The sequence below is a fragment of the Dysidea avara genome, chromosome 11 (assembly GCF_963678975.1).
Source record: "Dysidea avara chromosome 11, odDysAvar1.4, whole genome shotgun sequence".
In the NCBI taxonomy this organism is placed as follows: domain Eukaryota; kingdom Metazoa; phylum Porifera; class Demospongiae; order Dictyoceratida; family Dysideidae; genus Dysidea; species Dysidea avara.
Window position 1 is genome coordinate 3,105,349 of NC_089282.1, and position 17,365 is coordinate 3,122,713.

Sequence of the window (17,365 nt, forward strand, 5' to 3'; positions counted from 1 at the left end):
GATAGGTGCATAACTTGTATTATGTATATGCGCCTTGTGGGTTAATCACCTGCACTGCACTTGTGTGAAAAACTGCTGGCATGCATATAGTATTGGGCCACGTGAATTTTGATAGCAGACATCAATAATGACATAAGAATAGCAACAAGTTTAGTGGCATATAACTGTCCTTAAGATTCAAGCATGTGTATAAATTTAATACTTCTATTTTAACTAAACACACAAATTAAATTTTATTCCAACGAAAATGCAGCATTTGGTGTAAAATACACCATATCACAGTGTTCATAATAATATATATTGCTACATTAAGCTGTGTGGCAGGAAGATTGAAGTCCAGATATCTTCAGCATGATGTGATTGCAGTCTTAGTTACCCACACCTCTTACAATTAATTGTAACTTCCCTTAGTGACAACAGACAACAAACAACAAAGTCAAACTAAAGAATGCTCCAGTGCAATGATGCATTGAAATCATCCTTAATTAGAATAAGCAATGTATGAAATACTGAAGTGGGTAACCACAAACAATCCACTACTGATAAACATCAATATGCAAAAGTGAATTGCATTTCTTGAATCTTTCCATTTACTAGATGTACATGAGCTTTGTTGTAATACATAACTACATATCCTTTGGATATTCTTTAACCAGTAGTGTGTTCTTAAAATCACATTTTAAAATTTTCCATTATGACACTTTTCATTGAGTATGTCTATTATCACCCTGACATGCATTTTATTGGTTTGTTAATCATCCAACTAAACTTTGATTTTAGTCTATGTTAGTACAGTCACCTCAGAAACCAGCCAGCTTTATATCTTTAAACTTTTCAGTGCACTGCTATTAGTTTGGAATAGCTATGACTTGTGCTATCTGTACCAACTTGAGAGACACTAACATATTAAATGACAACCAATAAGCTACTACCTGTAACAGTTTCACAGATGTTACCTATGGGCCATGATCTCTTAGCAACTAAGATTTATAGTAATGATTATATGAACTTTACAATGTACATGTTGTTGATATTATTGTGGTGCATGAGTAGTAGTACACTGTGGTCCATTGACATCCTGTATCAGTGGCCAGAACCTGTCAATAGCTATATAAAGATTAGCTACAGTACACTATGGTTACTAACTCTTACTTAGCTATAATTATTGCTGCGATTACAAAGAGGTGTTTAATGTTAGCTACTATTTTTATTGCTGAAATAAAAGGTGTCAAGCATATAGCTAGCTAGTCTTTGCTTTATGTTTTATGAATATTATAGTTAGTCTGATTATTGACATACCTGTAATCACTGCTGTATTTATGATGGTGTCACGTGACTGAGCCACTTGTAAATACCATAGATTATTAATCCATGAAAGTACATAAATGGGAAGGATAGTCTACAGTATGAATAGTTGGATATTAGCTAATTGATACCGAGAGGTTGAAAATAGTTGTAGCACGTTTGCGGACTCAACGATTTCTTCAGGAGCTTTGAACACGTCCTGACTTATCTTGATCCTACTGAACTGATGATCTGAAGGTACTGGGTTTATTTATAGTTAGCTACTGTACGTAGCTACGTATGAGCAATGTAGTGACATGCTTAAAGGCTAGTTGATATCAAAATAGGAATTTGTATGGTTTATGAACATAGTTTAATACTGTACAGCTAGTTAGCTACGTAGGGCACTACGTACGTAGTACCTAGCTGTAGTACTAGTCTCGAACCCAGACCGTAAGGTCTGCATGGGTTCGAGACTAGCTGCAGTACGTACGTACCAAGCTCGGTACGTACGTAGCTACGATAGGTAAAAGAAAATAAGGTAAGTGCGGGTAATTCCGGACAGCGGACACTTTTTTTTTGATTTGTTCCGGACACTTAATAAATCGTTCTCAACAATGGTAGAATCCCTGGACCTATAATTTGGCAGTGTCTTATGGCCTATCTACAGACGAAAATTGAAGCGAATCCGTTATGCACTTGTCAATTTCATTCCCCACCCCCACTCCCGGGGTGGGGTGGGGGAATACAGGGGATTTGACAAATCGTGGTGTCAAATTCCCCACTACTGGGCAAAATCGGCTGTCAAATCACCACTATATCCCCACCCCCATAGTGGGGGATTTGACAACACCTCAAGGATGACTAAGCACATATTTCATGCATGCGACTAGTAATAAACCTGCCCTGTAGCTAGTAAAATTATAGCAAGTGCTATTTTATTGTTTAGAAATGCAACTACCGAAAATTGGTCAGTGAATTGGACAACTGTCAATTGCCCCAGGGGTGGGGATAAGAAGCAATGTCAAATCCCCACCTGTGGTGTGGGGACGCCCGGGGTGGGGCATGAATTGACAAGTGCATTATTCCATCGTGAAGCTTGACACAAATTTGTAGCGTAATCACGGGCCGTATTTTTGTTCAAAAACATTGAAAATGTCATGCAGCCCAAGCTCATATTAGAGATTTCCAACTAAATTAAATAATTAACATTCCATGCATTCATTGGTATGACAAATATTGTGTTATTTTTCAGGGTCATTTTAGTGCAAACCACACCTCAATCGGTGGTTCCTATCAAAAGATATAAGCAAAAAAAGTTTACAGTGTGATGATCTTTGTGTACAGTATTTTCAATGCTTTTTATATATATTGCATGGCACCAAGCACAATATTCAAAGTGTCATAAATCTAGATAGGAAACTATTAATAACATGAAATTTTCACCACATATCTATTTTGTGGAGAACAGCATATGAGATAGGTAAAACCTCTTTAGAGTGACCACTTCTTTGTAAACTGACCACTCAGAATATTACATGAATAAAGCAAGTGATTCACAAATAAAACTGTGTGTATTGTGTTACTAAGTATACACAGGTACCCAATGCATTTTCAAGGATAGCTAACTAGAAAAATCGGTAATATTATATAACATGGTAAGTACTGGAATCACAAGTCACAATTAACAAATACTTTGGAAGCATGACAATCAGATAACAAAATGTAAGACCAATATTGTTTTAAAAATTGATTTGTTTGAACACTGTTCAGCTTTATGTGTCACATTGTAAGTACTAAGGATGATAATTATTATATAACACAGTGACATCACTATACTATGCCACTAAGTTCCCAGAGTTATAGGTGAGGCTGATTTAATAGGCGAGATTTTATATATATGTGAGAAGTTCAAGTAAAATCCAAATTTTATTTCTTTTAAACAAATCATTTAAAAATGCAGATTAAAATTTAGCATTATGATGTCATCATTATGACTTCACCATGCACAAAATTATCAAAATAAGTTATTATGTTGATACGACATTCCTCACAGACTAAATTATATAATTGTATTTAAAAAAAATAAGTTTTTAAAATATGGTAATAATACTTGGATTTTACTTGAACCACTCACATATATATATATATATATATATGCAGTGAATAACTGTCAATATTTAATAGTGTTTCTGCCTAAAAGTTCACCTTTATCATAGATAATCTACTCCCCTGTATTAGAAACTATATGTATTCTAAAGAAATGGCTGCATCCACACCTTCAGTTGATTGATGTTAACCTGGAGCAACTTCTTTAACTTCTGTTGTATAGTGCAAGTCTATGGCATCAGCAGTGGGAAGTAATTTATATGTTATGTGTTTATGCAGCAAGCATAGAAAGCTGTAAACAGAGGTTCCGTCAACAACCATGCAATTCCAATAGGAAGTAGAGAATCTATGCCTTTATCTGTTAGATTTATATCAATTTCCAATGTACTATGTTAATCATCCTTGTGATAACCATTGGGCATGCAATCCTTGATTTCACTTAGGTCTAAAAATTTCCTTAACTTATTAGTATAAATAATTATGTCTTTTAATTGGCGTCAGCATGACTATTGCACACTCTTAACAACTACAATTTGCTGTAAAGTAATAATGTTGTGTAATCATTGCATGCTGGATAACTGTCTGTTTATTAGTTAGGTACCATACTGACTTCTTGTACTTTCAATAGTAGCTGCATTTCAGAGGTGCCACAGTCAATTTTTAAACTATGAGCTTAAAGGTCGTGTCAAATAGTGGTTGAGTTGTTTGAATAGTTGAGTTTAAATATATAGTAGTTGATTACATTTTTTTGTGAACTAAGGAAATAAATGCTGGGGCATTTAACCAAGGAAATATGGTAATTATATTGTTATATACAACCTATTAGGTGAATGTAGGTTTAAATGCAGGTCAAACTCTTTAACTCATGTGGTATCTCTTGGCGGCCAATTATGGCAAGTGGCTTGCTGAATGTTAAAGTAATTATGGCAGGTGCATTATTGAGGATGGTATGGCAGGAATTACATATCACCTTTAGATGTAGTATCCCGTAGAAGTGTGATAAAAACTCAACAGTAGATATTTAACGAACAAACATTGAGCAAGCTCATTAATTATATTTTAAATGGGAGCCAATAACAAGTAGCAACTGAGGCAGTACTAGCTACAGTAGCTGCATGTACTATTGTACTGCAATAGCAGTTTAATAATCTCACCCAAAATCCCCACCTTCTTATTAATGGGTGTTAATGTGAAATGGGTAGTGCTGTAGAATGGTTTCAAGTGGTAATTATTAGGTCTTGATCTTAGTATCAGGAATTGCTACATAAGTCATGATCTGGTAGAAGGCATTCATGGGCTACATCACATCACTTGATTGAAAAAAATTACTAGTTTGATAATTAGGTCACATAGATACACTTGATGAGCTGACTGCTGATGTTGTAAAGATTAATGATACAACACAAAACCTAAAATAACACATTGCATTTACATCAATTTCTTCTCAAATATTTCTTTCATCATTTTCTGCCGAATAAGTTGCATGTCCAGGGGCTGATCCAGAAATAAGTCAAAAGGGGTGGCTGGCGTAGTTTCATGCTTTTGCTAGTGTTTTATGCAATGAGCGCTGCCATATTATAATGAAGTGGGGATTTATCATCAAAGTGTTTGTGTTTATAGGTTCATTGTGCGAAGCACACTCAGCATGTAAAGCATGCTCTTACTAGGGGGTTCTGGGGGCATGCCCCCAGGAGAATTTAGAAAATTGTCCCCCCGAGATTGAATCTGGAAGTGATTTTGACTCATAATTATAAATGTAAATTTTGTGCTGGCCACTTGTACTGAACCTAAAGAAACACTGATACTTGTAAACACCTGTAATTGCCACAAAAGATAACCATCAGTTATATATGTACCACCTTAAAATCTAAATGGAATCATTTAGATTTACCTTGATAGTGAGCTTGCTAGATGGAAAAATCACTGCAGTAACTTCTGCGCAACTTTAAAGGATAAGTCTATAACTCATTTGTTTAGTGAAGATTCAGATCCTATTCTTCCCCAATATATGAGAACTCCTCTGCATATTGGCAATACAACCCATCAGAAGCACTGAGACAGAAAGGACCTTTTCTTGTCTCAGGCAAATCCATTCATGGTTGCGCACCACTATGAGTGATGAAAGACTGGGTAACCTCGGAGTATTGGCAATGCAAGGATTTAGTTTCCTGCTGAATGTTGAACAAATATGCAAAGAGTTTGTGACTAAAGATAACAGAAAAATGTGTACTAGAAGTGTTTTATGTGATCAGTATGAGTACTTTAATGCTTTGATTTGTATGTGTAAGTAATTAGTAGTTCAATTCATGATGGGTGGCTAGCCACCCCATCCACCTCCCCTGTATCAGCCCCTGATGTCTTCCTGTATATAGATACAAGCAAAGAGTACAAAATTTATAGCGTGTTTAGCTAAAAGAAGCATTAAGGAAATTTGGTATTAAATTGTGAGTAGTGGTATGTACGTATACTGTCAACCTTAAAACATTTGTGTAACACCAAGAAACCCATGCAAAATAGTTGTTCTTGTACAGTATGAATAATTGACTGTTCCAAATATTGATTGGATTTTATAATATGTGACTGAATTTTGGAATATCACCCATATGGGTGCATTTGACACCTAAAATATTTAATGATCAAATCACGAACTTTATAGTGCAAATCTACTTGTTGATGGATTTAAGCCATTCTCAATACCTTAAATTATAAAGAAAATTCTTGAACTATTTTCATAACTGTTCCCTGTTCTTATTAGCAGCCCACTAAACATAAAAATTCTAATTATTTCATGCACGCTCATATGGGTGATTTTCCAAAATTCGGTCGCATATATGAATGGGCAAGATTTATAATAGATGAATGGGCAATTCATTAATCTACTAAAATGTTATTGCATATACTGCAATACGGTGGTAGAGATCGTGGAGGTTTACTTTTTAATTGCACTACTTTCTCACAAAAAAATTCAGCAGAAACCAACCTCACAATACCTTCACAGTGCCTTGGCAGGATAGGTTAGGTATAACCAGTGCCTTCAGTGTGACCCAAAACACTTCTAGTAAGTTGCTGTGCATTTTTTTTTGTTTTTTTTTTTTGTTTTTTTTTTTGCTGCCTGATCGACTAAAACTGACTGGGTAACTGCCTGACGTATGAAAATTTTTGAACAATGCATACACCATGGACTTGCCTTTTCCCTCTTTTGTGTGTCATTTCTTTTCACTAACAGCTCAAGGTGTTCATTTGCAGTAATGCATGATGGTTTCCCTGTTGCTGGCTATGGCTGCACTATGTATTGGTTTTAATTCGAGACGTAATAATCAGGAATTAGATGCTTTAATTTTATAATCTGTGACTAGCTAAATGGAACCAGTCATTATACAAGTACAAGACTGACTACCATAATTTGAGAAACATTGTGTGCTAACCTGATTGAAGTCATACTGCTTTCCAAAAACTTTATATCGTGCATACTATAAACACAAACATACACATAATTTATTATGCTTTATATGTGGCTATAACTTTGTTTCTTACCATGCATGTAAAAACACCACAATCGGAACCATTGTGTTGAAGTGGTATCCCCTATAGAAAATACAATGGAGAAATAGGATCAACCTATCATATACATTATTTAGTTTCTACCTTTGCTACTTGCAGACGAAATTTCTTAGCTAAAAAATGTACTTGTCTCTCATGTGCTTCTCTAACAAGGTAATCTCTAGAAATGAACAAATAGCATACGGTATAGTATTTATGTGTACATTGATAGCATATGTTTCATCCATAACATTAAGGTGGGACTGAATCTGAGAAACTTGACTTCCATGCATACAATCACATAATTAACCACAAAAGGTTTGCACCACAACTTTCCATTTTTATATTTTCAAGTATAGTTTCTTGAGCATCATAGAGAAAATTTAGCGCATGCAAATTGTTCATTTTGCCAAATATTGTTCCCATAAATTTTCTGCTTCTATGGTATCTCATTACGCTTTCAAACAAGAGGCAACTTTACAAATGGCGATGAAAAATAAGTTATATTTTACTGTAACATAAACAAACACATGTAACTTCATGGTACAAAAGGTATTCTTACGTACTCTCCATTAAGAGGTAAATCCAATGGTTAGATCAGATTCAATCCTTAATCATTTCACTGTTTACCAAAGTGATTGGAATGTCTGTAAATTTATTTTTGACACACAGTTGTATTTTGATGTGATTTATTTCAAAAACTGAAACATGCAAACTGGTCAGGTTTTTGCTCAGAGGTGGTACATTTTATTTAGTTAAAATCATTATCATGGAAGACCAAATTTATCTTAGAGGGAGGGATTGATGTATAGCAAGGCTTATGATTAGAATTTTTAAGTGTCAGGACGAATTTGTTGACTAACTTGTAGTTGGTCAGACAAACAATGCAGTTCACCATGACTGGACACACCAATACACTGGAGAGACAAAAATGCACTGCATTTTGCCTATTGTACTGCCAAGTAGCATGAGTGTTGTTTGTTACAGTCGCAAAACTGCATTTTATGTGCTTCAGGGTATATTTGTGGTCCCTGCCTTGGTTTTGTAAGAATGAAATGTCTCCTAGTAACCAACTGGTAGTTGGAATACCGTATACGGCAAAACTTTCGCGGATGCACAGAAGCAGTACAATTCGTGGGAAAATATTTGCGGTTGCATAGAAATCTTGCAATTTGCGGGGAATATATTCGCAGATAGTGGCTAAGTGCCTGGTGAACCATGATAAGCACTTAAGGACTCCTCCAGAACTGGCAAAGTCGGTTTCTTAAGCTTGACATACTTAAGAAGCACCATGTGTTGAGTGTTAAAAAACGAAGCATTCCCAAACAAACACTATCTTTTTCTCTAACTAAAGAATGTCAAATGTGTGAGCTTGCAAAACCGCTGCTCTGCTTTGAAGACCTAAAAAAATGTAAAAAGGTATAATTATATATAGTTTTTAGGGTTTTTTCACACAAAATATTCGAGGGGAAAACATTCGCAGTTGGCAGCATAATCGCGAAAACCACGAATGTTTTCCCCCTTGAAAGTTTTGCCGTATATGGTATAAACAGCACAGACAGTAGGTTTCTCCTTACTGTTTGAAAGAACATAAGGCCACTCCAAATAAATTCTCTGTTTCCTGTCCACCGCTCGCATCTGGTTACTGTCACCTCTAAATATTCCATTATTCCATATTCTTCCATTATTTTCCTGTTATTCTTGCATTCTGTACAGGAACTTGTAACAATGTCAGCTCACGTGTCAGCAGCGAGGTCAGCAGTGCTATCAAGTCAGCACAAATATTCTGTGTTATGTTTGCAACTAAATTAAAAAGGAAGCTAGGTACAAGCTTAAGCAAGCTTTTTTATGGTTGTGCCAGGCAAATAATGACTTGAAAACTTGCCAATCTTGTAATGGAATAATGAAAATGAATCGCCCGCCTGTGTGCAAATATGCTTGAGTCCAGGACAGGAAACAGGGAATTTATTTGGAGTGGCCTAATGTCCTGCCAAATGGTTGGAAAATGGGCAATGTGTCAGGGATTAAATACTGTTATCACAGACCTGCAGCCAGGGCATACCATAATTTATGTATAAGGTCACATCCCAATATAAAATAAAATATCTGTATGTATTACAAAGCCCATTAGCTTTTTAAAACAGTTGAAAAATACACAGTAGCATATGTAATTGTGATAAAAGTTAGATGTACAGTGGTACCATTTTTTCACTACTGATCTGATAGTCTGCAATTTAGGTAAAAAATGGCCAATACCATTTCACTACTGATACTTTGTACAGACGTGTTATTCACAAGAAGCAGCCAGCCATCCACATGCACATGCAAAATTCTACTTAAAAGTTTATAGTGATCTCATACCGCATGTTGTACAGACATGGAGGAGTGGCAGATTTCTGTGTAGGCTTTTTGGAGTCATAGTAAACAATCTTATTAGCAACAAAATCAATGACAACAGTAGCCCAGTGATTGCCAAGGTGAACTGGAATAAGAACCAGTTGGCGTGCAAAGAGATCAACCTGGAAGCAGAATCAAAATAACTTCCATGAATAAGTACAACAATTTGACAATCTGTACTTGATTTGTCCATCGCCTTACTCCCTCATAGCCACTGACAGTAAGCTTAGTGTAGAAGAAGGATGCAGTTGCGTACACAGAACTTTCTAAAGATGCTATCAGCTTAAAATAGAAGTTAACGATCTAATGAAAAAAATTAACCATAATCAATCGTGTACACCTTTATGTATAGTACCTGATCGTTCAGCCAGTTTACACCCAATAATGTTTGCATGTCCATTCTGGTCACTGATATATGAAAATCTGAACAGATTATCTCGTCTCCAGGCCCACTCAATACTCTGTCCATCTGTTTGTGTGATTGAAAAAATTAATTCATACAAAAGTAGAATGAATACTTCAGTTGTAATATCTAATACAGATCAATTATGTAAATATACTGCAAGGAAATGCTACTTACCAAAGAAGGAAACAAAACCTCTGTGTGCCTGCTTGTCACTGAAATATCCATTACATCAGCTGCATAACCTGATTAATAATTTACAAATTGTTCACTGTCAGTTATAGCTGAACATAAAGAAATTCATACCATCATACCATTACATGTACAGTGGCCTGCATGTACCTAATTTCCTAGTACTATGGCAAATTGTAATTGAACCAGACATTGCAGCATTTGTGCGATGATGAAGCGTGCAATTATGGTGCAAAGGTTGTGAAGAAAATTGGAGCACTATATAGTTACATAATTAGCAAATGCATAGTATAAACTTGAAGATTTATTATACCTGCTTGATGCAATGTTTGTAATGCACAGTCAAGAGTATGAATATTTACTTTCATGCTAAAATGTAGTTACGCTTCATACCTTGTGTTGTTACACTGGATCTACAATCATCCTGCAGTACAAATTATATACTTTTATGCACTGTATATATTTTACGTACATACCTTTGTGTTCTGTACTATAGCAATGCTACATGTATCAGCTGATGTTGTTTTGGTGAAATGTAGTGTGTTGCCTTGTAATTTATCTGTTGGATTATCTTGTGTGTGAACTTAAGTCTTTTAGCTGGAGCAATGATACTGTGTTCTTCAAACCTGCGCTTTCGAAGGCTCTTATATTTATTTGTGATCTGAGTAGCTCTGGTTAATATAGACCTTCTGTGTTGCTCTGTAAGGTGTATTTTACATCTTCCTTCTATCTGTGCTGTTGGTTTCTTTGATTGTTGTTTGATTGGACTCAATGGTTTGATACATTTTCTGAGCTGACAGCATTGCTTTTTCCTCCCACTTCCACCAAATTTCACCATGTCCTTACATGATAAACACTTGCCACAGTCTTTGCGACAACAAGGTGAACATACTCCACACCGTGTTCGTCTGTGTCTAGATGCTAAAGAACACACACACACACACACACACACACACACACACACACACACACACACACACACACATACACACACACACACACACACACATATATATACATGCAGTAGTTGTAGGATCTTTACCTGACTTGGTAGTTGAACCATTCTGCTGTTTACTACTTCTTGCCTTTTTGTATTTGTTCACTGTTTTCTCTGCTGCCTGTTGTGATTGAAGGTGTTATATTAATTTACATATTTGGTCTATCCATACTTTCCTGAGGACTTGTGCTTTCCACCCCACACGGTTTCTATAAGTTGACTTCTTTTTTTTTCTTCCTCGCTTTGCTTTGATCGGTAATTGTGATACAATTGCAGCTGCATTTTTTCTCTGACGTGATTGTTTCAGTGCTTTCCTGACCTCAGGACGAATCAATAGCCCTTTTTCCTGAGGAAGACTTGCCTTGAATGTAGCCATCAACTTACTGAGCTCGCTGTTCATTTCCTTCAAAGGCATTCGCTGTTCTTCTGTGCAGTTGTAGGTCAAGGAAATAATGCATTTAAGGGTTGTTCTGGTTTCTTCAGCTAACTTGTCCACAGATTTCTTTTCCTGTATATATGCATGTATTTTCAAGGATTAAAACTTTTTCACAAAAATTTGAGGGGTTCATTGAATAACTATAGCTAGCAACAAATAACGAACCAAATTTATAATCAAAATTTTTTGAAAATTTTAACTATACTGTAGATGGCTCAGTATTAGTTATCCACTTTGGTAGTTAACCTGTATTATCAATGTGTATAATTGAAATACAAAGGTTTCTTTATAAAAAAGCACTAAAATCAAGCTTATTGTCATTGCAGCGAAACTTCTCTAATTCGACACCTTTGTATATCGTATATCCAGAGTACTTCTATTATTTAACTTTATTTTATGTACCAATAACACTTTTTCTATGTAACACTATAATAATCTGACACAATTTTTTTTATCCCAATGATTTAGGTATTGATAATTCTAGCTATTTGTATGAATTACATAGGCCATTACACCAGAAATGCTTAAGGCATATTCTTACTGAGACAGGCATACATTGATCCACTTAAGGTTTACTATTGTTATTTGGCAAATGCTATACTCTATCTGGTTATATATACAACTGTGGGTTTACCCTTGCAAGACTATGTACAGGATGTATACCATACAAATAAAATTATTCTTACCTTACATGGGATTTCCCCTAGAAGTTGATCACCTGTTTCATCCTCGTCATGAAGCAATCCATCTACTTCAGAATATTCATCACTTTCCTCTATATTAGCAGAAATCCGGTGAGGCTCAGCAGGACTTCCATTTGACAGATCACTGTTACACTGCATATAGGTGGCTATAGCATCTTCGTCCAAACAGAGATAGGGTGAGCTTTGATAGCTCTTAGGAAATCGCTCCCATCCCCATTCTGGAAACCAGTTAAACACTGCAAAAAAATGTTTGCATGGTATTCTGTGTGCCTCCCAGTCCTTGCAAGTGCATGTTGGCACATCTGAAGTTAGTCCAAAATCTATGGTATGAACTTTATGCTTGCCTTGCACCTCAAATTTACCATCATCAATGATTTTTACCATAGACTTGGTAACTTTGTTGCTTGTAGCTCGCCTGTGAAGACAATGTAACACTGTACGCTTTGGACGGCCTTGTAGATATGAGGGAACCACTGCAGGATTGTAGGATCTGTATGAATTTGATTGCTTGAAGTTTTGAAAAATGTACCTATAGTGAAGAGCAGGGACAAACTCTTCAACAATGGTACGAATCATGTTTGACAGCATCATACGCTTTCCTCTTGGCAAGTACTGGTATTTCAACAGCTTGTTCAAAGCTTCAGCTCCGTTGTTGGTTTCCACTGCTGCATGGTACTTGTTATCTCCGTAAGCTCTTGCCCACCTCTGCGATAACAACCATATATTATATATATATATATATATGTACTTGCGATGTATTATATACACAGTCCATACCAATAAAATTAATCTGCAAAAGAGTCTTATGTTATATCACTGTTGTAAAGTGTACCACATACACTGTTTGGTCATATAATTACTGTTGTTTTGTAAAAAAAATGCATAAATCTACATGTAACAATGCTAAGATGGAATGACACACAATGTTTCTACATATAAAAGTCCTTTCTTTTACCCAAGGACTTATATAGTTTACAGTTGTACAAGTGTAAAATGCTCAATCCCTACTATACATACTATTAAGTGAGAGCACTGACAGAATAAATTTGTCTGCAACAATGTTGTTGACATATTTGACCGGATTTGACAAAACCAGGCTTCCACACACTCCCAGATTTAAAAGACCATGACTCAATTTTATCATTTGACCTGTTATTGCATATTATAGGTCAGTAGCATACTGACTGCCTGGTCAAGTTACAAGCGGTTAAAGTCAAAGAATTGGATGTGTGTAGAAGCTTGGATTTGTCAAATCCAGTCACATGTACATGCACTGTAGCAAATATATGATCTAGATTTAGAAATAAGCAGCTAGAGTTTTGTTTTATTTATCACTACAAATTACACTAGTTTTCTTGCCTTGCATGACTTCAGCCAAGTACCATCAATCCAGTCACGAACATGTTGATTTCTTTTCCACAGGTTTGTGCTCTGCATGACCTTGACACACTGTTGGTAATTATAATCTAGTGGTAGCTCAGAGTCATTGTCATTTGATGGGGCCCAGGCACATGCACGAAGGTGGTCCAGCAGTATCTCAGCATCAACAGGACTTAATTCATGCTTCTTATCACGAGCCCATCTCTCCCAAGCCTGCTCCCTGTGGAAATCACAAAGGTATACAAAGCTGTTGGGAAAGGAAGATTCCAGTGCTTGGATTTCAGCTTCTGAGAAATCAGCCATGAAGAACTCTGGACACCACTCTGGGTTCCACTGCCTCAGTACAGAGATTGCTTCTTTGATACAATCAGCAGATTCAGACTGCACTATAAACTCTGCCACCACACAATATCCGTTATTGGTTCGAACACAGATAAAAAACAAAGGTAAATCGTAACGTGTTGTCTTATAAGTAGCGTCCATTAGTGAAATAATATTCCCATATTTCACCATGAGCTGTTGTTGCCATGGTTCCTGGTGTACCCATAGTAAAGTTTGTTCAGTGTTCAGTTGTCCTTGCGATGTGTTGTCATCCTGTTCATTGTTCATTGTTTTGTCCCTGTATGGTCGAAATGTATATAAGGAATTGGGGGAGTCTTTGGACCATTGCTCTATCATCCTAAGAGCATTTTCCTGATCAATAACAGAATATTGCATTGCCTTCTTTGCCCTATTAATGTGATTACATATATCTTCCATATTTGGGTAGTATGCTCTGTCATTGGGTCAGGAAGATGCTCTGCACACATATAATGGTGCACATGATGTTTCAGCAGTCTTTTCATCTCCATAGGATCTGTTATGCCTGCACAAACAAGTTCCTGTATTTTGTTGATAAGTTCAGGATGAACTTTTTGGGAGAACCCCATGATTCCTCGCGTTTGGTGACAGGTGTGATGGGCATCTTCAGTTGGTAAGTTCACATAATATTTCCTTGTAGTCTGTACAGCTACTTTCTGCTGTAAATTAGACTTCAAAGGTTTCAGTGTGTCTTCCCTTATTTGACGGATTTGCTTCGCAGATGATTCTGGGGATACAAGAGAACTTACATTATATTCGGGAAAGAGATAAAATTCTCGTAGTTCAACATGAGCTGAACATCCTTGTTTCCTTGTTCCTTGAAGGTAAATCCGATCGGTGTTTTTAGGAGTATTCGGTTGCTTGTTTTGAACTCCATATTGGCACTGCATTAACCGCTTTTCTCCTAGAGCAAAAGGTGTATTGTTAAACTGGATAGTATGATCACCAATGGAGTGTTTCCAATATAGTCTCTGGGAGCATGGAATCTAAAAGAGTTGACATGATTTTATAACTGTACATTATTATAATTGCTATTACTTACGTTACATATTCTTACATATCACATGTACATGTGTACTGTTTGTTCTGTACTAGGCTAAACTGGCACAGAAGCAAAGAAGGGCTGGGAGTTCCAAGTAATGATTTACTTGGAGAAAGTAATCTATTAGACAGTTTGATAAAGATGGTATATGCACTTGTATCAATATTGATTAACTGTATATCACAGCTATCAACTACAGGCTGTGTTTATAGAATGCACAAAAATAACTATTACTTTTGCTGCACATTCGACAACTTGGTCATCTATACAGACGATCTACTGATATGCATGTAGCTAGTAGGACCACAGAGTTATGTCAGAGGTGACCTGGAGAGGCTGCCAGACATTTGTGGAGGAGTAAAAGTGCAAGTGCCACATATTAATTGCCACATATTAATTGCCACATTTATTGGCTTCTACAGTACAGACATGGGGCCAAGTACATGAGTACTTATACTTAAGTACACTTAAGTACAAGTTTGAAAGTACTTGTACTTTACTTAAATACTTTCTTAAATTACGTCAATGTACTTGTACTTATACTCAAGTATTTTGCTATGTACTTGAGTACTTAAAGTACTTTCGAGTACCGTAAACATTGTAGTTTGTACATAGTGAATGTTAATAAAAATAAATTTGATGAAGTTATAGTTTTTTAGCTTGAAATTCTTTAGTGCATTTTACAACCTTACTACATATCATCTAACCATGAGCAGCTGTTTTGTTGGAATTCTGGTATATATACTGTACAGTGTAATAATTTGACGGGGGAAATTTTGATGAATTCTCTATCTCTTGAATATTGATGAATGTCCTGCACCAGAAGTATTCTAATTGACTAGTTACGTAAGCTTTGATGAGGAAAATTTTGACGAATGGCAAGCATTTCACCACATTCGTCAAAATTTCCCCCCGTCAAATTATTATGTTGTATGGTAACAAAAACAATGCTGTTGTATAAATTGAGAGTTGAAGAGAATGGTTGATAAAAATCCTGAAAGTATACCTGCTGTCATGAAATATTTTGCAATTCCTGAAGTTTTATCTAAAGGAGACTGAAGGCTAAATGCAACTACTGTAATGAGGGGTTTGTTGAATTGGTGGTAAGTAACACTTGGTATGAAATTATCATTTATAGTGCATGTATTCTTCTACATCATACAGCATTCCTTGTGAAGAAGACAGCTCAACTATGGTAACTGAAATTACTTTACATGCTGAACTTGATGACTACTAGCAATTTTTGGAAACCCCATGTGTACAAAAAACCAACCCTGCAAACTTTTTGGAAAGATAATCGCATAGCGTATCCTTCCCTTTCCATGTTCTTTTTCGTACTCGTATCATTTATCCCAATTAAGCAGTTATTTAGCATTGCACTAAAAAAGAATTTAGACCTGAGCACAATAGACTTATATTGATTTAAAAATTGAATGATTACTAAGCAGTTCTGTGAATATAAAAACTGTACCTTGCATGTTTGTACCTCAAACTTAAGTTATTATGCATGGCTGCATAAATTTTGCGGCTATAGGAAAATGTACTGTACTTTTACTTTACCCAAGTACTTTCAGTATGTACTTGTACTTTACTTAAGTACTGTCGTGATTTCAATTGGAGTACTTGTACTTCACAAACTCAAAAGTACTTGTACTTTACTTATTTACTTAAGTACTTTTAAATGTACTTGGCCCCATGTCTGCTACAGTAGCTACTTCATGCCCAGCACGGTATACAACTGTACATCTATACCTTACTGAATTAATATGGCTACAGCTATGTATTAAACCTGATAGAAGTCATAATCTTCCGTTTCACTCTTTGATTTGGCTGGTGCAGCTCTGCAACTATTTCGCGTCCCAAATGTTGAAACTGTGTCTCTTCTGTGCAGTTCAAGTAGTTGATCTATCTTGTTCTCTTCTACAATCCCCGAGTAATAATTTCCGTACTTTGTTAGACCGACAGTCCACTCTGCCATATGGCTGAGCATTCAAGCAATTCCCGCCTTAGTGTACACCATGTAACGTGACTACTCATTTCCTGTCATGGATTAATTGCTATTACGAATTATGACGTGGGTCACCAAACGATGTGAAAGTAACGAAACCCGACACAAAATATAGAGAATTACGATGAGTGGAAGAAAGTTTATCTAACATCTCAAAGATAGAGTTTTGTACTGAGAATGATGAAATAGTAGACTTAGCTGCCTCAGACAGTAGCAAAATGAAGGTGGAAGGTATCGCTTGTTATGGTTGTAACTTGTTGGTGCTGACAGATCAGGGACAAGTGGCTCTCACTCCAGGTAACAACACTATTGATGATCAGAATAGCTTAGAGAACACTGCTGTTGGTACTTCACCACAGACTTCTATTGTTATGAGATGTTGTCTTGCTAGGAACTCTATTCTCCGTAGAATGGACTCCAGGTCGATGGGCGTAGTGTGTGTGTGTGTGTGTGTGTGTGTGTGTGTGTGTGTGTGTGTGTGTGTGTGTGTGTGTGTGTGTGTGTGTGTGTGTG

At 36.2% G+C, this 17,365-nt stretch overlaps 2 protein-coding genes and 1 long non-coding RNA gene across 3 annotated transcripts; 1 reads left to right on the forward strand and 2 right to left on the reverse strand.

Moving 5' to 3' along the window:
• Window positions 1-5,383: 5,383 nt before the first annotated feature.
• Window positions 5,384-10,498, reverse strand: LOC136237923 (sentrin-specific protease 1-like). Its single transcript, XM_066028189.1, has 10 exons — window positions 10,402-10,498; window positions 10,319-10,349; window positions 9,911-9,978; window positions 9,686-9,799; window positions 9,511-9,633; window positions 9,295-9,452; window positions 7,039-7,114; window positions 6,928-6,978; window positions 6,819-6,863; window positions 5,384-5,755 (listed from the first exon to the last, which is right to left on the reverse strand). Exons 3-10 carry the CDS (start codon window positions 9,959-9,961, stop codon window positions 5,738-5,740), a joined length of 636 nt encoding a protein of 211 aa, XP_065884261.1. The 5' UTR covers window positions 9,962-9,978; window positions 10,319-10,349; window positions 10,402-10,498; the 3' UTR covers window positions 5,384-5,737.
• Window positions 10,499-10,710: 212 nt separating this feature from the next.
• Window positions 10,711-14,915, reverse strand: LOC136237922 (uncharacterized). Its single transcript, XM_066028187.1, has 4 exons — window positions 13,422-14,915; window positions 12,045-12,767; window positions 11,095-11,430; window positions 10,711-11,043 (listed from the first exon to the last, which is right to left on the reverse strand). The coding sequence occupies exons 1-4, from the start codon at window positions 14,199-14,201 to the stop codon at window positions 10,840-10,842; spliced, it is 2,043 nt and encodes a 680-aa protein (XP_065884259.1). The 5' UTR covers window positions 14,202-14,915; the 3' UTR covers window positions 10,711-10,839.
• On the forward strand, window positions 13,464-15,300 carry LOC136237924 (uncharacterized). The gene is made up of 4 exons (XR_010692641.1): window positions 13,464-13,888; window positions 14,296-14,415; window positions 14,524-14,626; window positions 14,711-15,300. It is a non-coding gene; the product is annotated as an uncharacterized lncRNA (long non-coding RNA).
• The last annotated feature ends 2,065 nt before the right edge of the window (window positions 15,301-17,365 follow it).

Excerpts from the sequence above, each read along its gene's own strand:
- LOC136237922 (XM_066028187.1), bottom strand. The coding sequence starts at position 14,201 with ATGGAAGATATATGTAATCACATTAATAGGGCAAAGAAGGCAATGCAA. Across the intron at positions 12,768-13,421 it reads CTTGGCTGAAGTCATGCAAG|AGGTGGGCAAGAGCTTACGG; the intron begins GCAAGAAAACTA and ends TTGTTATCGCAG. Across the intron at positions 11,431-12,044 it reads TAGGGGAAATCCCATGTAAG|GAAAAGAAATCTGTGGACAA; the intron begins GTAAGAATAATT and ends GCATATATACAG.
- LOC136237923 (XM_066028189.1), bottom strand. The coding sequence starts at position 9,961 with ATGGATATTTCAGTGACAAGCAGGCACACAGAGGTTTTGTTTCCTTCT. Across the intron at positions 9,634-9,685 it reads TAAACTGGCTGAACGATCAG|ATCGTTAACTTCTATTTTAA; the intron begins GTACTATACATA and ends TTTTTTCATTAG. Across the intron at positions 6,864-6,927 it reads GTGGTGTTTTTACATGCATG|TATGCACGATATAAAGTTTT; the intron begins GTAAGAAACAAA and ends TTGTGTTTATAG.